General features: G+C 53.9%; 1 protein-coding gene across 1 annotated transcript; it reads left to right on the forward strand.

Moving 5' to 3' along the window:
* Positions 1-13,596: 13,596 nt before the first annotated feature.
* On the forward strand, positions 13,597-18,955 carry AMBP (alpha-1-microglobulin/bikunin precursor). The gene is made up of 10 exons (XM_053962208.1): positions 13,597-13,782; positions 14,390-14,532; positions 14,822-14,898; positions 15,430-15,543; positions 16,151-16,252; positions 16,847-16,884; positions 17,742-17,820; positions 17,906-18,073; positions 18,228-18,404; positions 18,808-18,955. Exons 1-10 carry the CDS (start codon positions 13,672-13,674, stop codon positions 18,837-18,839), a joined length of 1,041 nt encoding a protein of 346 aa, XP_053818183.1. The 5' UTR covers positions 13,597-13,671; the 3' UTR covers positions 18,840-18,955.
* The last annotated feature ends 151 nt before the right edge of the window (positions 18,956-19,106 follow it).

The following is a 19,106-nucleotide window of genomic DNA, read 5'->3' on the forward strand; positions in this document are numbered from 1 at the left end:
TTTGGTTGTTTGTTTGTTTTTTTTTTTGTTTTTTTTTTTTTTTTGTTTTTTTTAATCTTCCAAGGGTTGTTTCCTACTGTAACGTGTTTTTTTTTCCTCCATCTACCTCGGCTGCACTCACAGTATTCACGGTTTCAGTTTGACATCTGGGCAGATGCTTTAACATCCCCCGCCCCGTTCCCTCTCCGCTAATATTTAATCCCCCTCCCTGCCCCCCTCGCTCCCGACCCTCCCATTTAAAGTGTTCTGGCTCAGAAGCTAATTCATTTCAACTCCCCCAAAGGCCACCCCGCAGACCCCCACTGCTGCTGGGGTCCCTCTCCGTTGCCAGACCCGGACCCGAGCACGGTGCCCCGTCCATGGGCTGGGGCTCCCGGCCGGCCGCGGCCTTCCTGGCGAGGAAGAGCAGGAAAGTCTTCTTCCTCTCCAAGGTTTTCCCAGTGTTTTCCCACCGCTGACTTTTTTTTGTTTTTTTTTGTTGAGGCGACTCCGTTGGAATATGACAGACGTGGTTTTCTCACCCCGATTGCTCCTGGGTTTGGTTCATTTTGCATTGGGTTTTCTGCTTTGATTCTTCCTTGGGTGTCTGAAGAAAGTCTGCTTCCTCACCCGCTCCATGAATCTGTTCAGCACACGTGAGATCCCAGGAAAAGACATTGAATCCTTGTGGTTTTGTGTGTAAAGGGGGATTAGCAAATCCTGGACTGTTTTTTTTTCTTTTAAAAAAGGTGAAATAAACTCTAGAGGCAGAGGATTTGCTTTTGCACAGAAAAGGGGCACGAGCGCTCTCTGCTGCCTACAGAGATGCTGGAAAACTACTGAAAAGAGTTTGGGAACTTATTTTTTTTCTTTTGGTGAAACTTGGATAACACTTCTCAATGCAGAACGATTCACTTGACGTACGTACAGTCACCCGCCTTTTATAGGAGATATATATCCCACCGTATATATCTTTATAAAGGAAAGGGAGGAAGCAGAGCAAGCCACCCGAAGGCGCATTTTGAAGTGACTGCACGTATAATCGCAAATGCTGCTTTTTTATTGCTATGGCACAAGAACATCCATTTGGAAAATGCAGAAAAGTTCAGAAGTCTCCTTTCTCCTGCTGGTCTTTCAGCCCTCTTCTCCTCGTCTGCACTAAAGCCATCCGTATCACTGCCATCTCCCCGCTTTTTCCTCTCTTGCTCCCTGCATCCAAACCATTCTGATTAAAAAAGAGAAAAGAAAATAGTTACCTGCTGGTTTATTGGGGTTGTGTCTTACCTATTTATCATGTCTGTATATATTTGTGGGTGAAGACTGTGAGCCTGATTTTGTTTGAAACTGATGGTGAGTGTTTCAAAAATATGGTTTGGGATATATGCTTTTTTTTGTTCATTTTTTCTTTTCCTAGTCTTAAAACTAAAAAAAAAAAAAAAAAAAAATCCTAGAGTCTGCCCTGATTATTTCCCATTGCACTGAATATTCTTCTTTGTCTCTGATAATTTCACGTGCAGTTGTTTGCATTTTGTTGGGTTTTTCATTTGTTTTTGTTCTTTCCCCACTTCAACAATTTGAGGTGATTTTAAAAGCTCCAGACTTAAGAAAAAAAAGCCCTGTCAAAAGTGTCTACTGTTATTGCTGTAATTTGCAAGGAACTGCTTGGCCGAAGTATTTTTGTGAGCATGGAAGGGGGTATCCAGCACTTCCACTGGTGCTTCTGTGCGATAGTTACAGGGTGGGAACAAGACCTTTCCTAGTGAGGTTTTATCATTGTTACCAGATGGTTGCACATTTTTTTTTTTTTTACATAAATGGATTTGCCACAATGAAATGTCATAACATTTATGACATGATATTAAAAAGTGTATTGTAAAGCCAAGTTCTAGATGGATTTTTAAAAAGAAATCTTGGTTATAAACCCAGTCTAAAGGGAGCTCTGTCCAGTGTTGTAAAGACAACATGATGTAACCCATATTTATATTTTTATAAAATACCTATGAAGACTGTGAATCTCCTGTGTGAATTGCTGGGTGAGTTGTTTAAGAAAAGTATTGTTCCTTTTCAGCCTCCTGGAGCTTTAGACACGCTGAGATTTTTGGGAAACTGTACATTGGGGAAGGGGGTTTGCTCTGAAATTGTGAGTTGATGTATTTTTACATCCCTTTGTATTTTACTGAAAAGCTGCTGCCCTTCCTAGTCCCTAGAGTTTCAATTTTCTATGCAACCCCCACACCCCCATCTCTCTTGATCCTGAGAAGTAAAAGGGATGCAGATTGATTCAAATTGAAATGAGGGTCCCCCCCACCCCCCTTGTTGGCTCATCATGCTGCTGACCCTTCATGCCAAAACGGGGAGTACAAGGAAAAAAAAGAGGCAGGTGGGGGAGGCTGTTTCGTGCATGACTGGTTGCCTTCCAACAGTCATTTTTTAATTATTATTATTTTTGTAAGAAGAATATATTGATAATGTCAGTGAAATAAGCAGACATTGAAGCTGATGCACAGATTGCTCCAGAAAGGAGTTTTTCTGTAGATTTTTCTTTAGATGCAAATACCTTTTTTAATTATGTTAATTAATGTTAAGAAATTTTAGGCTTATATTGAAGCTGTATGTGGGTCACTATATGATCATTTCTAACTGGATAAAGTCTGTACAGTACAGCATATTCCTGAGTGTATGATATAGATGTGTAGCCCCAGAGTGCGAAATTTATAAATAAATTTTTCATTGATCTTTTTATAAAAAAAAAAAAAAAAAAGAAAAGGCTGTTTTGTTTGTTCTTTTCCACGTGGTTATTGGCAATGCTGGGTGTTTGCTGTGGTGGGGGATGGCTGGCTGGGACCCCAGGTGTCTCTTCTGGTGTCAAACCTGCAGCTGTTCTGGGTTTGGATGCACCCTGGAGGGGGATGGCTGGACTGGATTTGGGGGGAAGTGTGGCTCCTTCCCACAGACTGGAGGAAGTCCCCTGGGCTCAGGGGTCCTGGTTTGCCCCATCCCGGCATTCAGAGGCTGGTAGAGGGGTGATGACTCAGAGCAAACCCTGGTGCTGGATGGGCATGTGCTGTTTGAGATGTTCCTGAAGAAGCTACTTGTTCCCAGGGACTGAGGGGGGAGCTCACAGCCAGTCCTGGGATGGGGGATTTGGGGTGCATTTCTGGGGCTACAGCCCCAGCCTGTTTGGCTGAGTACCCCACAGCTCCTTGTGAACATTCCCAGCTTTTTGATTCCAGCCTGGGCCCAAGCAGTGGTTTGAGGTGCCTCAGGCTGTGGGGATGGGGTCAGTGGTGTCTTCAGTTGCCCCAAGGAAGGGGCAGAGGGTGAGGGTCTGCATGGCCAAAAGCATCTCTGTCCTCTGGCATGGCTCAGAGTGGAGCAGTGGCCAGTAGGGCTGTGCCCCTCTCTGGAGGCTTTTCCAGCAGGACCCTGCTTCTCTCCGAAGGGGAAGAGCAGAAGCAGCCCTGGGCCTGCCCAAGGCCAGGGCTTTGAAGGCACCATGCAGGCAAGCTTCTCTCACTGGCACTACTGGGCAGTCGGATGGAGCTTTTTCTCTATCAATGATTTTGCTAGCTCTGCAAATGCCTAAATCCTAGGGAAATTTGTGCTGTGCTCAGTTTGGCTCTGGGTGTGAGTTCCCAGGGATGCAAGGAGTGGCGTCCTGCAAACAGAGTGGGGGAAACCTGGAGAAAAGGCTCAGTGTGATCTTTCCAGGTTGGCCAAACTCCACTCCAGTGTGCCAAGCCCTGTGCCATCTGCTGCCAGCACAGGCCAGTGCCTGGCACAGACACAGCTGGTGTCCCCAGGTGCCCTGGAGACACGCAACCACCCAGGCAGCAGCCCAGTGTGGACAATACAGGCACCAAGTGACCCGGATGAATTTGAGCAGGAGAAAAAAGATGATGCCAAAACCATCAGTCTCAATTGCTGGTGGTCCTGGAGTTCCTTTACCCAGGGTCCTGTGGCAGCTGCTGACTCCAAATCTGTTGGGGGTGTGGGGCGAGCACCACTTCCCTCTCCAGCCATGGCACTGTGTGACATTGACCACCAGCCTCTGCCACCAAACCTCGCAGTGGCTGTGCTCCCCAGGGCACACGGTGTTACACCTGTGGGTGGAAATAATCCCAGCCTCATCCCTTTGCACCTGGAATGCTGCAAAACCTCGTCCTGGCACCTGTGTTGGGATTTCACAGAGCTGGGCTCACCTGGCTCAGCTCAGCCGTGCAGCTTCTTACCCTTCACCTTGTCCCAGGGCTTCAGAGAGCTGGGCTGGGCCAGCCACCACCTCAAGGATGGATTTTTCTGGGGAAACGCAGCATTCCTGTGTGTGACTCCTCTCCCCAACGTGGATGGGATGGGCTGGGGTCTCCAGCCGTCCCTTATTTGGGCTCCCCCCTGGAGCCAAGCCCAGCAAAGGCCCTCTGTGTTCCCCACATGTGATGGCCCCAGCAGTGGAAATGTGCTGAGGACAGAGCTGAACCGCAAACACAGGGCTAAGCGCCCTGGGCAGCAGCTGCCCTGGTGCCAGGCTCCTCCCAAGGCCCATGGCCACCCCACTTTGCAGCTTTCTTGGACAGAAACCCTGTCCAAGAAATCTAGGAGCTTCCAAGACTTTATTTTTTTTACCCTCTTGTTCTTTCCCTTTTCTATTTTTGTTCCAATAACACAAAAATATTGGATGGTCTGGTGGTGTAAGCACATTCTTCTGGCATTTTTGCCTGTCCCTGGCTGCGTGTCATTGTCCATCAGCTGCATTACGTAGGTGCTGTTGTTCCAAGAGAAACCAAAGCAAGAATTTGAACTTTCAAGTGCTTCCTACCATTGTCTTTTGCTTTTGTTTGTGCTGCTGACTCCAAACCAGATGGATCGGGCTCCCCTCTGGCTGGGGGGCGATGGGAAGTCAACACAGCCTGGCGAGGTTTGACAGCTTTGTCTTCTCTTCTATCGCCCTTCATCCGTCAAGCCTGGTCATTGCACTGAATCGGCCATCACATATGGATGCAGGGGAGGAGGTGGGATTTTATTTGAATTTCAGGGAGCTTAACACAGTAAGCAATGAATGAGAAAGAAAGACAGAGAGCGGGCAAGCAAGAGGGGACAGGCTGTAATCAAAATTCAGGACATTTTAAATAGATGCTTTGTTGGGCGTTTGTATGACTGTGATAATGCCACAGCCCGACAGTCCAAAGAGGAGTTACCTTTTTTAACAAAAAAGAATCACAATCAACTTCTGTTTGGTGTCAGTGAGGAGCCGGTGGCTCAGGCTGCCCAGCCAGGCTGGCCTCATTTCCAAACTTCCGAATTTTTTGCCCCTTATCAAGGCATTCTGGGCTCCATCCCTGTGGATGGAGGGATGGATGGATGGTCAGCAGCACCAGGGTCCTCAGTACATCATGCAGGACAGGACAGCTGATGGTTTCAGCCTGTTTTTGCTGCTGACCCAAAGCTGCTGCAGTATTTGCTGCTGGGACTGGGTGCAGAGGTCCTGTCTCCCATATCCATTCCAGGTCACCGCATTCCTGCAGCTTGGAGTAATTTTTTGCTCTTCTTGGGGTGTACATGAGCTTGACGCACTGCCATGAGGTGAGCATGGGATTTCAAATGCCATCCCCCCATGCCCTGAAATCACTGTCACTCTACAGACCCCCATGCTTGGAGGACTGTGTCCTCCCCAAGATGTAGGCAGCTCCAATTTCTCCTTGGTGTAGCAAGCGCTCCCCGGGGCACATGTCACGCCCCCAGGAATGACACTGCTCCATTGTGCAGGAAGGAGAAACCTCTTCCCAAAACCTCTGCAGCTGCCACGTTCCTCTGCCATCATGAGCATCCATCTTAGGGCGCCCAGGGAGAGGTGACCTCTGGGTTTCACCCTGGGTGGGACACAGACCTGTAGGTTCAGTGGAATTTTTGCCTTTTTAACAGGTTTCTCTTCCTGGAGAGAAATGGTCAAGCAGGACAACATCATGGTTTGGCTGGTTTTGGGGAAGATAGTGGATGGGGTTAGGATCTGGAATGGTGGGAGGTGCTTGGCTGGAGGGATTGAGGGATGGCAGAGGGCTGGGGGGACCACTGGGGACACAGAGGGGTGGAAGAATGCAGGGAGAGGGGCTGGATGGGAGGGATGGGTAATAGAGGCCTGGTGGGATGGATGGGTAAGGGATGGGGAGAAGAATGGAGAGAGGCAAAGCTGGACAGCTGGAGGGATGATGAGGTTGGGCGTGGTTGGGACAACCATTTTAACTGGGAACTCTTCGTTCAGCCTGACTCCAAGAGTGTTCTGAGGGCAAGCCAAGGAGAGCAGCATCTCCAGCAGCACAGTCAGGTGATGACCAATCTCAGCCCAGCTGTGCTGGTGGTGAACTCCTGGCTCTTTTTACGAAGAGGCTCCCCAGAAGGGGAAAATTCCCCAACCAGCTGCACGTTTATCCCAGCAGGATGGCTATGACTCTGCTGACTCCTCCTCAGTGGGGCATGGAGGACGTGAAGACGAGCAGTGGCAGAGTGGGCCCAGTGAGCAGAGCCCTGCACAGCACTGGCTGGAGGGGACATGGACAGAGGGGACATTGGCTGACCAACACTTGGTGGCTCTGCTGCGATGCATTTGGGGGACAGCTGAGGCTGAGCCTTCACAGGCAGCCTGAGCAGCACCCTGGGACTGATGGTTTGTGCTCTGGAACATGACAGCACAATGAACAGATCCTGGCTTCAAATGAATCCTGCAACCAAGGACAGCCTCTGCTTGCAAGCAGTGATTCTGCAACCTCCTCTCACCCCAAGACTGCCATCTCTGTTCTTGTTTCCTCCAGGTGAAAATTCCCTTCTCACCCATGTGCAGTCCCCAGCAATGTTCTCACACATGAATACAGTTGCACAAAGAGGCTCTGAACGAGTGCAGCCCTCAGGGTTTCCTGCCCTTGACTAGACTCTGATGTCTCAGTGTGGTCACCCCTCCAGCTGGGGCAGGAGCTGGGTGGCAGCTCCCTGGACTTCCCATTTCCTTTAATTATGCCTAAACTACTCAATCACAAAGTGGCTGGAGGGCTTTTCCTGGAGTGGGTGGAGGAGCTGGAGGCACCAGTTGCAGTGTGCTGTGAAGGTTTCACTGAGTTCCCTCTCCCATGCCCAGTCTGCACCTTGGAGATGATTGCTGGATTTCCAGCAGCCTACCACCCTTGGGGAACTGGCAGGTGCTGTGACACTTACTGGGTCTCTCGCTGGAGGCTTCAGTTTGGAGGTCACAGAGGGGGGAACCCCAACCCAGCCTCAGGGGCCTGGGGCACCTGGTGACCCGAGGGAGCTGGGCTGGAGGTGAAGGAAGGTGCTGGCTCAGCACCCACCGCCCGCCTGTGCCCAGGAGCTGGGGGGCACAGGGCAGCCCTGGCCTCATGCTACAGTGTCAGGATCAGGCATCACACCCAGCACAGTGCCCAGACAGGGAGCCTGTCCCCAGTGGGTCCCCACATTTCTCCTTGCTCACATTCACAGCTATGGTGACAACTCTGAGCTGCCCCCGTCCCATTTTCCACTCACTGCTCCCCCTCATTCAAAGCCTCTGTCCTTTTAAGCTATTTTTCTCCCCTCCTATTCATTTCCCGGACGCCTCGATCCTTTTCTCCTGCCTAGCCCCTCTCCTGAGCAGCTGCTATGCTAATAAGCATGAGGCAGAAAAGGAAGCGAGCCTTTGCAGGGCAGGGGAGGAGAGAAAGACCCCAGAGCCCTCCAAATGCTAAACAAATCCAAGGCTGGAGCAGCATCCCTGAACAAAGAGACCTGGCCTCCCCCCTCTCTTCCCCTCTTCCCAATTCCACCACCTTTTCACATTCAAATCCATTAAACAGCGAGCAGAAAGACCCCGAGTATTCATAGCATTGCATTAAAGAGAATGGTCCCTCTCCATCGGGCCGGGCAGAGGGAAGGGCTCTCCATCCCCTCTGGGCTGGGAATCACCCAGCTCTGGCCCCTGGGCTCAGCAGAGGGAGGACAAAAGCCTCTGGCACCACACAGGGAGACCAGTTGCCTTTCTGCTGAGATTCAGGGCTCTTCCCCACATGGGGCTCTTGGGTTTCTCCAGTGGAATGGAGCCCCTGGTTCCTCCAGGCTGTGCTGGAGTCTGAGGGTGCAGCAGGATGGGGGCCCCCACATCTCCTGCCCGCTGACAATGCTGGGGAGTGCTACAGCAATGACAGGGTAATGGGGACACCCAGATTAAAGGGTGGTGAAGATCTCTCCCAGGCAAGGGCAGCTCCCTTGATCCCAGTGCCGGGTGAGGAGGGAGAGTGCTCCTGCCAGGCCAGGCACAGCCAAAGGGGCTCTGATGGTGCCCACCAGCCCCTGAGCAATGACCAGCCACCACAGTCTCACCACAGCTGATGGCTTCCCAGCATAGCAGGTGCCTTGGGCTGATAATAGAGATCCCTTATACCAAAACTGATGATTTCATACCCACCGTGCCTATTTTGCCCTAAAGTCAGAGCAGCTTTCTGGTGCAAAGACCACAGATCTCATTCTCTGAGCAGGAGGAGGCAGGGATAGAGGTGCAGTGGGCTCCCTATCAACTGCTGAAGTTGATGGTGGGATGCCTGAGAGGATGGGACTTTTCTCTGAAGGAAAAATAGGTGGGCATTTTCTTCTTCTGCCTTCTGGGATAGAAATGGACACTCACCTTCAGGAAGGATTTCATGCTCTTCTCAGGGACTAAGTTTCTGCTGGAATCACAGAACTTCAGGAGATGAGGCTTTTAGTACCAGATACTGAAAAATCTTTTGAATTCATGGATTTAACATGTTAACACATTAAATTAGTGTTAGGAATAAATTATGTCCATTGGACCATGGAGACCATGATGGTCACCTGCAGTGCTCAGGAGGCAGCAGTACCTGGGACCCTCCTGCACAGCTTGGTCAGTGGGGTGGGATTCAGCTCTGACCATGGGGGTCCATCTGAGGTAGCATCTGGGTTCCACTGTGGAAGAAGGGGAAGGATGGCTGGACAAAGAGCTTCCCTAAGCTCTTTTTACTGCTTGTGGTGTCCTGGCATGTCCTTCTTGGTCTCTGCCCCAGGTTCTGGAGCCATCTCCTGGGCACCCTGAAGCATCTCAGCTGGCACACAGTGCTGTCTTTTGGTGCCTGAATCCTGCTCTGCATCAGTACAATGAGGAGTCTGGAAGATGATCAAGGCTGCCCTGACAGGCCACCTCCATGGGTTCAGCCATATCCCACCCTGGGCTTCCACATTCATGTTTACTTGGTCACCAGGGCTACACCCTGACTACTGCAGGTGCTGCACAGATTTGGAGTGCATGAGGGACCAGACCAGCAAGAGATCTAGATCAGAAAGTGGGGAGAGGTGGGACAAACCTCAGGAAACTGAAGATTAGGTTAACCACTACATGGGACATGGGACACAGGAGCTCAGACCCCTGTCCCTGCAGTGCAGGACCCCAAAGCTGTGTGAGCAGCTTGGAGTGTGTCCCTGCATGGGATCACCAGCTCCCCAAGTTGCTCCTCTGTGTGGGATCTCTGAGATGCCTTCACAGGTGAGGTTTCAGGGCTGTAGGACTTGGCTGACCCACCCCATTCCTGCTTCCAACTGCTGACCACCCAGTTCCTCAGGCCAGAGAGAATCTTGTTCACCCTGGGACCTTTCTGGGCTCCACAAGGGATGTGTTCCCCCAGGAATCAGCTCTCTAGAGTGAATGTCAGCAGGGACCCTGAGAGGTTTCTCAGAACAACCTCCCCTATCCCATGAAGAAAACCAGCTCTAGCCAGGAGTTTCCAGAACTGGAAATTCCCAGTTCATGGAGAAGGTCTCTCCCATGGGGAACTTGCATGCAAACTACAGATGGACCCAGCTCATCAGAAACAGGTAGGGGCTGTGCTGCTCCAGTCTCCATGGAGTGTCCTTGGGCAGAGACAGTGGGCACCCGTTCCACACTGCTTTGACCAGGGGACTCACTTCTACCTGGGCCTCACCTGAGGCAGGACATGAAGGGTTGCCCTGGCATGGAGAGACATGGAAAGTTCCAGATCCTGACAACACTACAGTCCTGCTGCTGGGTGACTCCCCATGTGTCTCTCCATGGGTCAGTGACAGGTTGCTATGGTCCACCATTGTCCTCAGGGGCCCCTCATTCCCAGTGTGACCCTGAGCCCACCCATCATCTCACTCTGCTCCTGCCCTTCCTGAGGACCAGCCTGCCCCAGACCTGCCCTCAGAGCATCCCCATCTGCACTCCGACATGCAAGGCCCTGGGAGGTGCTGAGAAGGGCAGGGAACACTGTGAGGTTTTAGGGAATCTTCTAACAAACAACACAGTTAACAAGCACTGGGGCACCACAATCTCTGCTGCCAAATTTGTGGCTGGAATTGCCCCAGCCCTTCTCCAGCTCTGCTGGGGCGAGGACTGGGAACGTCCCAGAGACATTACTTGCCCCACATTGCTCCCAGACTGCTCCAAGGGCTGCCCCAGCTGCCTCCTCATCCTTGTGAGACTGGCTGGGAACATTGTGTCCTGAGCTAGAATGGCTGACACAGGAGAACTGCAAGCACTGCTGTCTTCCATCATGGCTGCAACTCGAGGGGTGTGGTGGGACCATCCTGGGCAGGTCTACCTGGGGCAGCAGGTGGGACAGGGGTCGGTGCGTCCCTCCGAGGGGTTGGCCAGGGAGAAAAGTTCCTGCTTAGCAATGCAGGAATGCAGGCCGGGTTGAATGCGGCGGAGGCGGGTCTGATCTGGTGCCCCACTAAGCCTCCATTCTTTCCCAGCCGGTGCATCTTGTATTCAGGCTGCCTGCTCCTAAGCAGAGCGTCTTTAATCCTTCCCTTGTCTCCTCCATTCCCTTTCAGGCCTTTGGCCAATGGGAAGGGGATGAGCAGCTCTCTGCAGGAAGGAAATCAAAAGCGAGGAGGAGGGTAGGGAGGAGGAGAACGCAGGGAGGGGGACTTGGAAGGGGAGACAATCCTGGAGTGGAGATGCCAGTCATCGGGGTCTCAATAGCCCCATTCACCCTGCCCAGCCACACAGAAAATCAGGGTCACCAGGATCCATGCCCTGCCTGGAGACAACTGTTGCTTTATTCTTTTTAATTGCTGGAAAACGCAGAAAAGTTCACTTGTGTGTGTGGTTGGCTCCGGTGGGGGCTGCGCCGGGGGCCGCGGGCGGCGGAGGGGCGGGAGGGACGGGGTAGAGCCCGACCCGCAGCGCGAAGGACACAAAAAGCAGACGCACGTGAGGGTGGAGGCTGCGAGCCGGCGCGGCGGAGGAGCATCTGCACGACCGGGCAGTCGAGCGCCCGGACGGGGACAGGGCAGTATCGTCCCCCGGGCATGCAGGGGAAGGGTTCCCGGGGTTTTGGGGTGGAGGGACCAGTCAGGGAAGAACTGTGCAGACAGACATGTGTGGGGAGATGTGTCCCCACATCTCCGGGCACGGAGAAGCCTGGTTGATGCTTCTGGCTAGAGAAACAGGGACCAGGCAGCTCAGAGCAAACGCGGGACACCCAGCGGCACACCGACATCCAATCCGAGGGTGCTGACACAGCTCCCAGATGGACACGGGGCTGTGCCATCTCCACTTTGAGATGTGCTCCAAGTGCCACCCCAGTCAGATGAAGGTTCCACCTCTGCACCTGCATGGCCATACCCAGGGGATGTCCCAGAGAACAGCTCTGGGGAACCAGCTACCTCAGTTGCACTCTCACTCTGCCATCCATCCATCTTGCCGTCGCATGTGCCCAGATGTGGCTGAGCACCAGTCTTGACACAAAAGCCATCACAGGCCGTTGCCACCCATCAGCAGCTCAGCAGTGCCACACCAGCAGCTTGGCAGCTGCCCTCTAGCTCTGATGGGTGGTGAGTGCCAAGGGACACACTGGGAGGGAGCATGAGTCCCTGGGCCAAAGATGGAGCCAGTCCCATCCTGCCTCCATCAGGGACACCTCTGTGCACCCTCCCCCAGGCCTCCTTTGAGCCAGGGGTGATTTGGGTCTGTTGCAGCCTTCATATTTTGGTTGCACTTCCCTCTCCAGTCCAGCCTTGTCTCCCTTTGCTCTGCCCTTTGCTGAACACTCAACTTTCCTGTGTGAGGAGCATCAGAGATGTGCTCCCAGGCACTCTGTGACCCATGGGACACAAGGCAGTGTCTTCTGAGGTTTGCCTGATAACCATGTCCTCTTGCATGTTATAGAATTCCAGACTAGTTTGGGTTGGAAGGGACCTTAAAGCTCATCCAGTGCCACCCCCTGCCATGGGCAGGTACACCTTCCACTACCCCAGGTTGCTCCAAGCCCTTTCCAACCTGCCCTTGGACACTTCCAGGAATGGGGCAGTCACAGTCCCTCTGGGCACCCTGTGCCAGGTCCTCACCTCCCTCACAGGGAAAAATTTCTTCCTAATATCTAATCTAAATCTCTCCTCTTTTAGTGTAAAATAGCTGCCCCTTGTCCTATCACTATCTGCCCGTGTAAAAAGTCACTCTCCCTGTCTTTTACAAGCCTCCTCCAAGTACAGCCTTCCCCGGTGCCCATCCCTGCCCGGAGCGCAGGAAGGGGGCTCAGGGGAACCCTCCACCCGCCCGTGACTGCCACGGGGGCCAGAGCAAGGCTGTCATTCCTTACCGCCGGCTGCCACCTAGTGATGGAGGGACCGGGGCAGCGGGGATTCCGGGGAGGGATCCCCGGCTTGGGGGCTGGAGTCCAGGGTTTTGCTGCTCCTCAAGAGAGAGTAGGCGGGGAGAGGAGGAGGGGGGCTACCGAAGGCGTCTATGCTGCAGATCCGCGTCTGCCCTGCGTCTGCCCCGCGCTCCAGACACACCGGGATGTGGCAGGAAGATCTGTTTGTGGACATGTCCAGGCTATCTCTGCCATGACCACCAGCAGCCCCATGCCCGGGCAGCAGCACCTGCTGGTCCTTATCCAAGAGTCCGTCAGTGACCGCGAGGGAGTGGAGGGTGAAAGTCCGGCTGACTTCTGCCAGTGTGCCGCCAGCTCTGGCCCTTCTCCACAAATATTGGGCCGTGGCCACCTGAAGAGGGGCTCCTGCCCTTTGCTCTGTTTGCAGTTTCCCTCGGGCTGTTTGGTTTCTGTTAATCATCCCACGAAGGCAAACACTGCTGGGACGGGTTAAGGATGGCCCAGCATTTCCCGCTCCTCCCGGCCCAGGGATTCTCGACTGTGGGATGGGTCACACCCAGCCAGATCCTGGATGTTGGCCATCAGCTTGGGACTGCCAGGAAGGGGTCCAAAAGGGGAGCAGGAAACTCAGGCTCTGTTCCCTATGGGCACTGGTTAGGTAACCTGGGGTAAGTGCTGGGCATCCCTCAGTGCTCTCCTCACCACAGGGTCTGACTGGTCCATCAGGGTTGGGGGCTCTTTGTAGGATGACAGAGCAGGAATATGAATCTCAACATAGAACAAAGGAGAAAGACAGCTCCTGGCCCTATGGTGTAGGAACAGGCAAGGGTGAGGAGCTCAGCCTGGTGTGGCTGCTAGGGTGCTCCACTCCTGCAAATCCCCAGCACCACCAAGGGCAGTGGCGCTCCCCGGGCCGTACACCCCACGTCCCCCGGAAGCCCCCCCGCAGGGTGGCTGGCCCCGCTGGCCCTGGTCTGAAGGTCACAGTGCTGCACAGTGGGGGCAGTGCAGAGTCCGGGGTCCCACTGAAGTGCTGAGGCTCAGCAGCACTCCGAAGCCACCAGCCATGATTATTTGGGGTTTCTTTTCCCTCCTCCTCTTCACTGTGGCTCATGGAACCCCCATCGGAGACCAGGATGAAGATATCCAAGTGCAGGAGAATTTTGAGGCTGAGCGGGTAATGGCAGCTTATGGTCCCTTAATTCTGGGGGCAAAAGGGATGGGGTAAGCTTTCTTTCATTTTCCTCCAGAAAGAAGGGCAATAATGCCTATGCCCATGCCAGGCTGTGTGGGACAGCCATTGGCAGTGTGGCACTCCCTGGGTGTCACTCAGGAGGTGCCAGCCTCTGGGGTGGCTTCATCCTGGCAAACCCCAGGCAGGGTGGCTGCAGTCCGAGCCCCAGGGCAGATGAGTCCTGTGGAAAGTCTGTGGTTCAGCATGCAGGGATGCAGGCTGCCTGGGAGATCCCCCACAACACACCCTGTCCCCTGCCAGGCTTCATACAACCCTGCACATGTGCCCAGATCTGGGTCTCACTGGTATACATGGGGGGATGCCAGCCTGATGCCTCCAGCCCTGCCTCCTAGTCAGGAAACCAAGGAAAATTCTGCTCAATGCTGATACACTTCCCAAATCCTGCAGCAGCTCTGGCCTCTACACCCTGCATCATCACCTCCCAGTTTCTCCCTGCATCAGGAATATTTTGACTCTGCACAAAACCAGGTGATGTCCCACCTTGGTGAGGAGGGCTCACGGTGCAGACGTGTCTCTCTTCTCCCTGCAGATGCACGGGAAGTGGTTCGACATCGCCATTGGCACGACTTGCAAATGGATGAAGAACTACAAGGAGAAGTTCAGTATGGGCACGCTGGTGCTGGGCCCTGGCCCCAGCGCCGACCAGATCAGCACTACCAGCACCAGGCTGCGGTATGGGGCACTGCTGGGAGCACTGTTGGAGGTGCTGGAGCCTCCTCCAAAGCCACCCCACCCAGGGGTGCTCCCTCTCCCAGGGGTTGGGAGGGACACGGGGGTTACTTGCTCTGCCTGGCATCCAAGCCCTGAGGAGGGGATGGAATGGGTTCAAATACCCAATACCTTGGGCAGCACTATTTCAGGGGTCCTGCACCATGTCCTTGGTGCCCCAGACATGATTTTCATGCCATAACCAGGGAAAATAATCCCTCCAAGCAGCTGATTGTTTTCTTCCTCTCTCCAGGCAAGGTGACTGCACACTAGTCTCAGGGGAGTACCAGAAAACCAGCACCCCTGGAAAATACACCTACTACAACCCCAGTGAGTTGGGGTGAGGTATGGCTGGGAGATGGGGACCAGCTCTGGGGACAGCTGGCAGAGGTGGAAGGGATTCAAAAGAGCAGGGCTCAGAGGCCACTCGGCAATGTGGAGTGGAGTGGAGTGGAGTGGAGTGGAGTGGAGTGGTCTCCGATGTGGACATTTCCAGCCAAAGTATAGAATAAAGCTGCAGGGAAAGGGCTGTTTGAGCACTGTCCATGCACAGCCACAGGATGATGAGATGTTGCAGCAGGTCACTCCTGTCCACAGGGTCCCAGGCTGGGGCAGGGACCAGCCACACTTCAGAAGCATTAGTGGTATCTCAGTTGTTTGCAGCTCTTGGTTTCCAATCTCCTCAGCTATGAGACTCGTGAGCCTAAAGGGACTCATGGTTGTATCTGAGTCTGCTTCCCAAAAAATCATGTTTTTTTAATTAGATGCCTGATTTCAGCTCCCAGCTTTGGGGCTGTCCTACACTGCTCCATCTCACCATGAGGGGCAGGACTGACATCCCTGTGTCTCTGTCTCACTCAGGATGGGATGTATCTATCCAGTCCTATGTGCTCCGTACCAACTATGATGAATATGCTGTCATTCTGATGAAGAAGAAAAGCAGTTTTGGTCCAAGCACCACCCTGAAGCTGTATGGTATGTCTGGCCATGGTACTTGAGGGCAAACAGGCTCTAGGGTGGACCAGCACAGCTCAAAAACACCGCCTAAGGTACTCTCAGCTCCCTTGGCCTTAAGGGACCTGACCACAGGCTTTGGAAATGGTGGCTTAGACCACCTCATCTTTGGCATGGCAGAGGTGGAGTCTCATGGCTCCATGAGAGTCACATCAGGCACAGATGTGAACATCCAAACCAGCATCATGTTTGGGATGAAGGTGGTGATATCTGCTTAGAGGAAACCTAGCCCTGAAGTGGCAGGAGATGCTGTCTTCCATGATTAAGAAACATTAAACCCTGTTTGTCCAAGTCCTTGATCAAGAACAGCGGGCTGCCCAGGGAAGCAGTAACATCACTGTGCCTGGAAGGGTTCAAAAAACATGTAGATGTGGAGCTCAGGGACATGTTTTAGGGTGGACATGGCAGTGCTGGGTCAATGGTTGGGCTCAGTCTTTGCTTCCCTGATTCTATGTTGGGAAGGACCAGGAGTCTGGTGTTGCACCTGCCTGCAGCCACCTGAGCTCAGTGGGTGCTTGGGGACTGAACTCCCACACTGACCCTGCTCACAGCCCAATCTCTTTCCCAGGGAGGAGTCCGGAGCTACGGGAGGACCTCATTGAGTCTTTCCATCAGTTGGCTCTGGAGATGGGCATCCCTGAAGACTCCATCTTCATCCTGGCCAACAGAGGTAACCTCCCATGGAGCATATGCCTCTCATGCTGCCAGAGCACTCCAGCTGCTCCTTCTGCCAAGCTGGGGAGATGGGGGATGGTCAGGAGGGAGGAAGGAGAGACAAATGCTTTGGTAGCATGGGATGAAAATGAAATAAGGCCATGTATCAGGATTCTACCAGAGAAATCAGCTTCCAGAGGGGTCCGTGCTGGGCTGTCAGGTCAATGCAACCACACCACTGTGCTGGGATGAGGGCATGGGACACTTGTGTCTGGTCTCCAGGTGGGTGCTGCCAGCACCTGGGAGGCTCCTTGCTCAGTCTGGGGTTCAGAAGGGGCTAGCATGATGCAGCGTGGGTATGCGTATGGGTGTGTGTGTAGGATTTTGGGGGAAACCAGGGGGGTGCGGGGATTTCAGTGAGATGGGCATTTTAAGATGGTGCTTCTGTGAGTGGGAGGTGGAAAGCAGAAAGAGGGGAATAACGTTGGTTGGAACTGGGATGGTGTCCCCTTGCCCAGGGTCCTGCATGTACACAGTGCTGGACTCACTGAGGTTTGTCAGGACACCTCTCCTTTCACACTGTTCATCTGCTCTCCTGCTTCTGGGCCAGGTGAATGTGTTCCTCAAGAGACTGAAAATGCTCCCCAGGTGAGTGGGCCAGCTGAGACCTTCTGAAGTGGATCAAGGCCAGAGACATCCCTTCCAAGCCAAACTCACTGGAGATCGGGTGTCCAGGGAGAAGGCTCCATGGGCAGGATATGTTGTTTGGGCAGTGGCTCCACTGACCATCTTGGGAGTTGCTCTTCCACCTCTGCTGATGGGCTTTGCCTTCAGGGATGGGGGCAGGGCAGGCGCAGGCTGCAGGGGGAGGGTCCTGGTAGCCAGGTGGGCACAAGAGCTTATTTCCAGGTGGGAGACTTTTCCTACTCTGATTTTTCTCACAGTGTGAAGGTTGATGATGTTTCCTTGCTCCTTGCCTGTCTGTGTGTGTCCCAGCCACAGGGCCCTTCTCCAGGGATGGGGAAGCTTAGCACCCACTGGTCCTTCAACTTCCATCACTCAGCACCTCCCAGCCTCTCAGGGTTGAGTGTTGAAAGATTTTCCAGGGGGAATGGGACTTTCATAGGAGAAACAACCCTATGTCTGAGTTGACTGAGTATGTCTGAGTTGTATGTCTGAGTCAACAACAGTTGACTCAAGAGCAGGTAACACATCGTTGAGGCACATCCCCAGCACGAGGCATGACTTGGGCACTTTGGGTGTCTTAATCCACAACCTGGGATTATGGACCCCACCCTGGAAGAGCACAGGGCTGGAAAGATCATGAGGTGTGGAGGGATCACAGCCTGCAGACCCAAGATCAGTGACTGGAGACGTGCTGGGAGCACAAAGGAGGGTTGGAGCCTGAGGCGCCCCTGCCACAGCCCACCCTCAGGACAAGGGGGTGGGCAGCAGGTCCCACAGGCAGCGACTGATGGCAGCTCTGTGCTTCCTTACTGGTGCAGAGGGCACGGAGAGCAGTCCTACCCCTGGAGGAGGGCTCAGCAGCAGGACCCCTGCCCACTTATGTTGGCAATAAGGAAGGTAGGTCACAGGGGAGGGGGCTGCATCGGGACCCCCCTGGCCTGCACTCCCATTTGCCTGTGACCTGCGGTGTGCTGGTCCACAGACTCGTGCCGGCTGAGCCGGGACCCTGGGCCCTGCAGCGGGATGCTCTCCCGCTTCTTCTACAACTCCTCCTCCATGGCCTGTGAAACTTTCCACTATGGAGGCTGTCTGGGCAACGGCAACAACTTCTACTCTGAAAAGGAGTGCCTGCAGGCATGCCGGACCGAGGGTGAGAATCCCAGCTGGGCTGGGGCACTGGAGGTGTCTTTGCTGAGGCATCACAAAGGATCTGAGCATTGCCTCGAATGCCATGTGTCTAGCATCCATGTGGGAGGTGTCGGGGTCCCTGGACCCCCCACCTCACGCTGCTCCTGTCCCTGTAGCTGCCTGCAGGCTGCCCATTGTCCCGGGTCCCTGCCAGGCAATGATGACACGCTGGGCCTTCGATGCAGCCCAGGGCAAGTGCATCACCTTCAGCTATGGGGGCTGCAAGGGCAACGGGAACCAGTTCTACTCGGAGAAGGAGTGCAAGGAGTACTGCGGGGCTCCTCAGCTGGCAGGTACTCCCCTTGGCCCCCACCCCAGGGCAGCAGCCTGCAACATCTCCTGTCCCACACTGGCTCTGCCTGGGCTGGGGACAGAGCTGTCCCAGTTCTGGCTTGATCTGTCCTGACTCTGGATGGGTCCAGGATGGACTTGGCCTGACCCCAGAGATGGGAGATGGAGCCTGTCTTAGAGTAGAACCCATCTTTTATAATCCCTGCCAGCAATTTAAAGTACACTAATGCCACCATGGCACGTGGTGGCACACAAAGTGCGGGTGTGCACAGATGGTCTAGGCTGCTGCCCTCATCCATCCCTGCGGGCAGGGACAACATGGGAAGCAGCATCCATCATCCGTGACTGCAGGGTGATGAGGGTCTGGGGGTCTGTCCATCACCTGCTGCATCTCTCCACTTGCAGAGGATGAGGAGTTCCTGCAGCTCTCAAACTGATGCAGGCAGAGGATGAGGGGCCGGCATCCAGCACCAGGGTCCTGCAGGACAGTGCTAACAGCTGTGGCAGCCCAGGAGATACATCCAGCAGTAAATGTCTCTCATGTGAACAAAGAGCCCAGTGTCAATCCTCAGGCTGGTGGGGAGCAGGGTGGGGGGCACAGGAGGGGCAGGGGATGCTGTGGGGTCCTCTCTGGTCGGTATCCCCACCTCTGTGGGGTTACTGGGTTCTCCCCACTGAGTCTCTGACCCTTCCTCAGGCCGCTG

The sequence above is a fragment of the Vidua chalybeata genome, chromosome 21, assembly GCF_026979565.1.
Source record: "Vidua chalybeata isolate OUT-0048 chromosome 21, bVidCha1 merged haplotype, whole genome shotgun sequence".
In the NCBI taxonomy this organism is placed as follows: Eukaryota; Metazoa; Chordata; class Aves; order Passeriformes; family Viduidae; genus Vidua; species Vidua chalybeata.

Bases quoted from the DNA above. Each gene is read 5' to 3' on its own strand.
- AMBP (XM_053962208.1), top strand. From the start codon at position 13,672: ATGATTATTTGGGGTTTCTTTTCCCTCCTCCTCTTCACTGTGGCTCAT. The intron at 14,899-15,429 runs GTGAGTTGGGGT...TGTCTCACTCAG, and splicing joins ATACACCTACTACAACCCCA to GATGGGATGTATCTATCCAG. The intron at 16,253-16,846 runs GTAACCTCCCAT...CTTCTGGGCCAG, and splicing joins CTTCATCCTGGCCAACAGAG to GTGAATGTGTTCCTCAAGAG.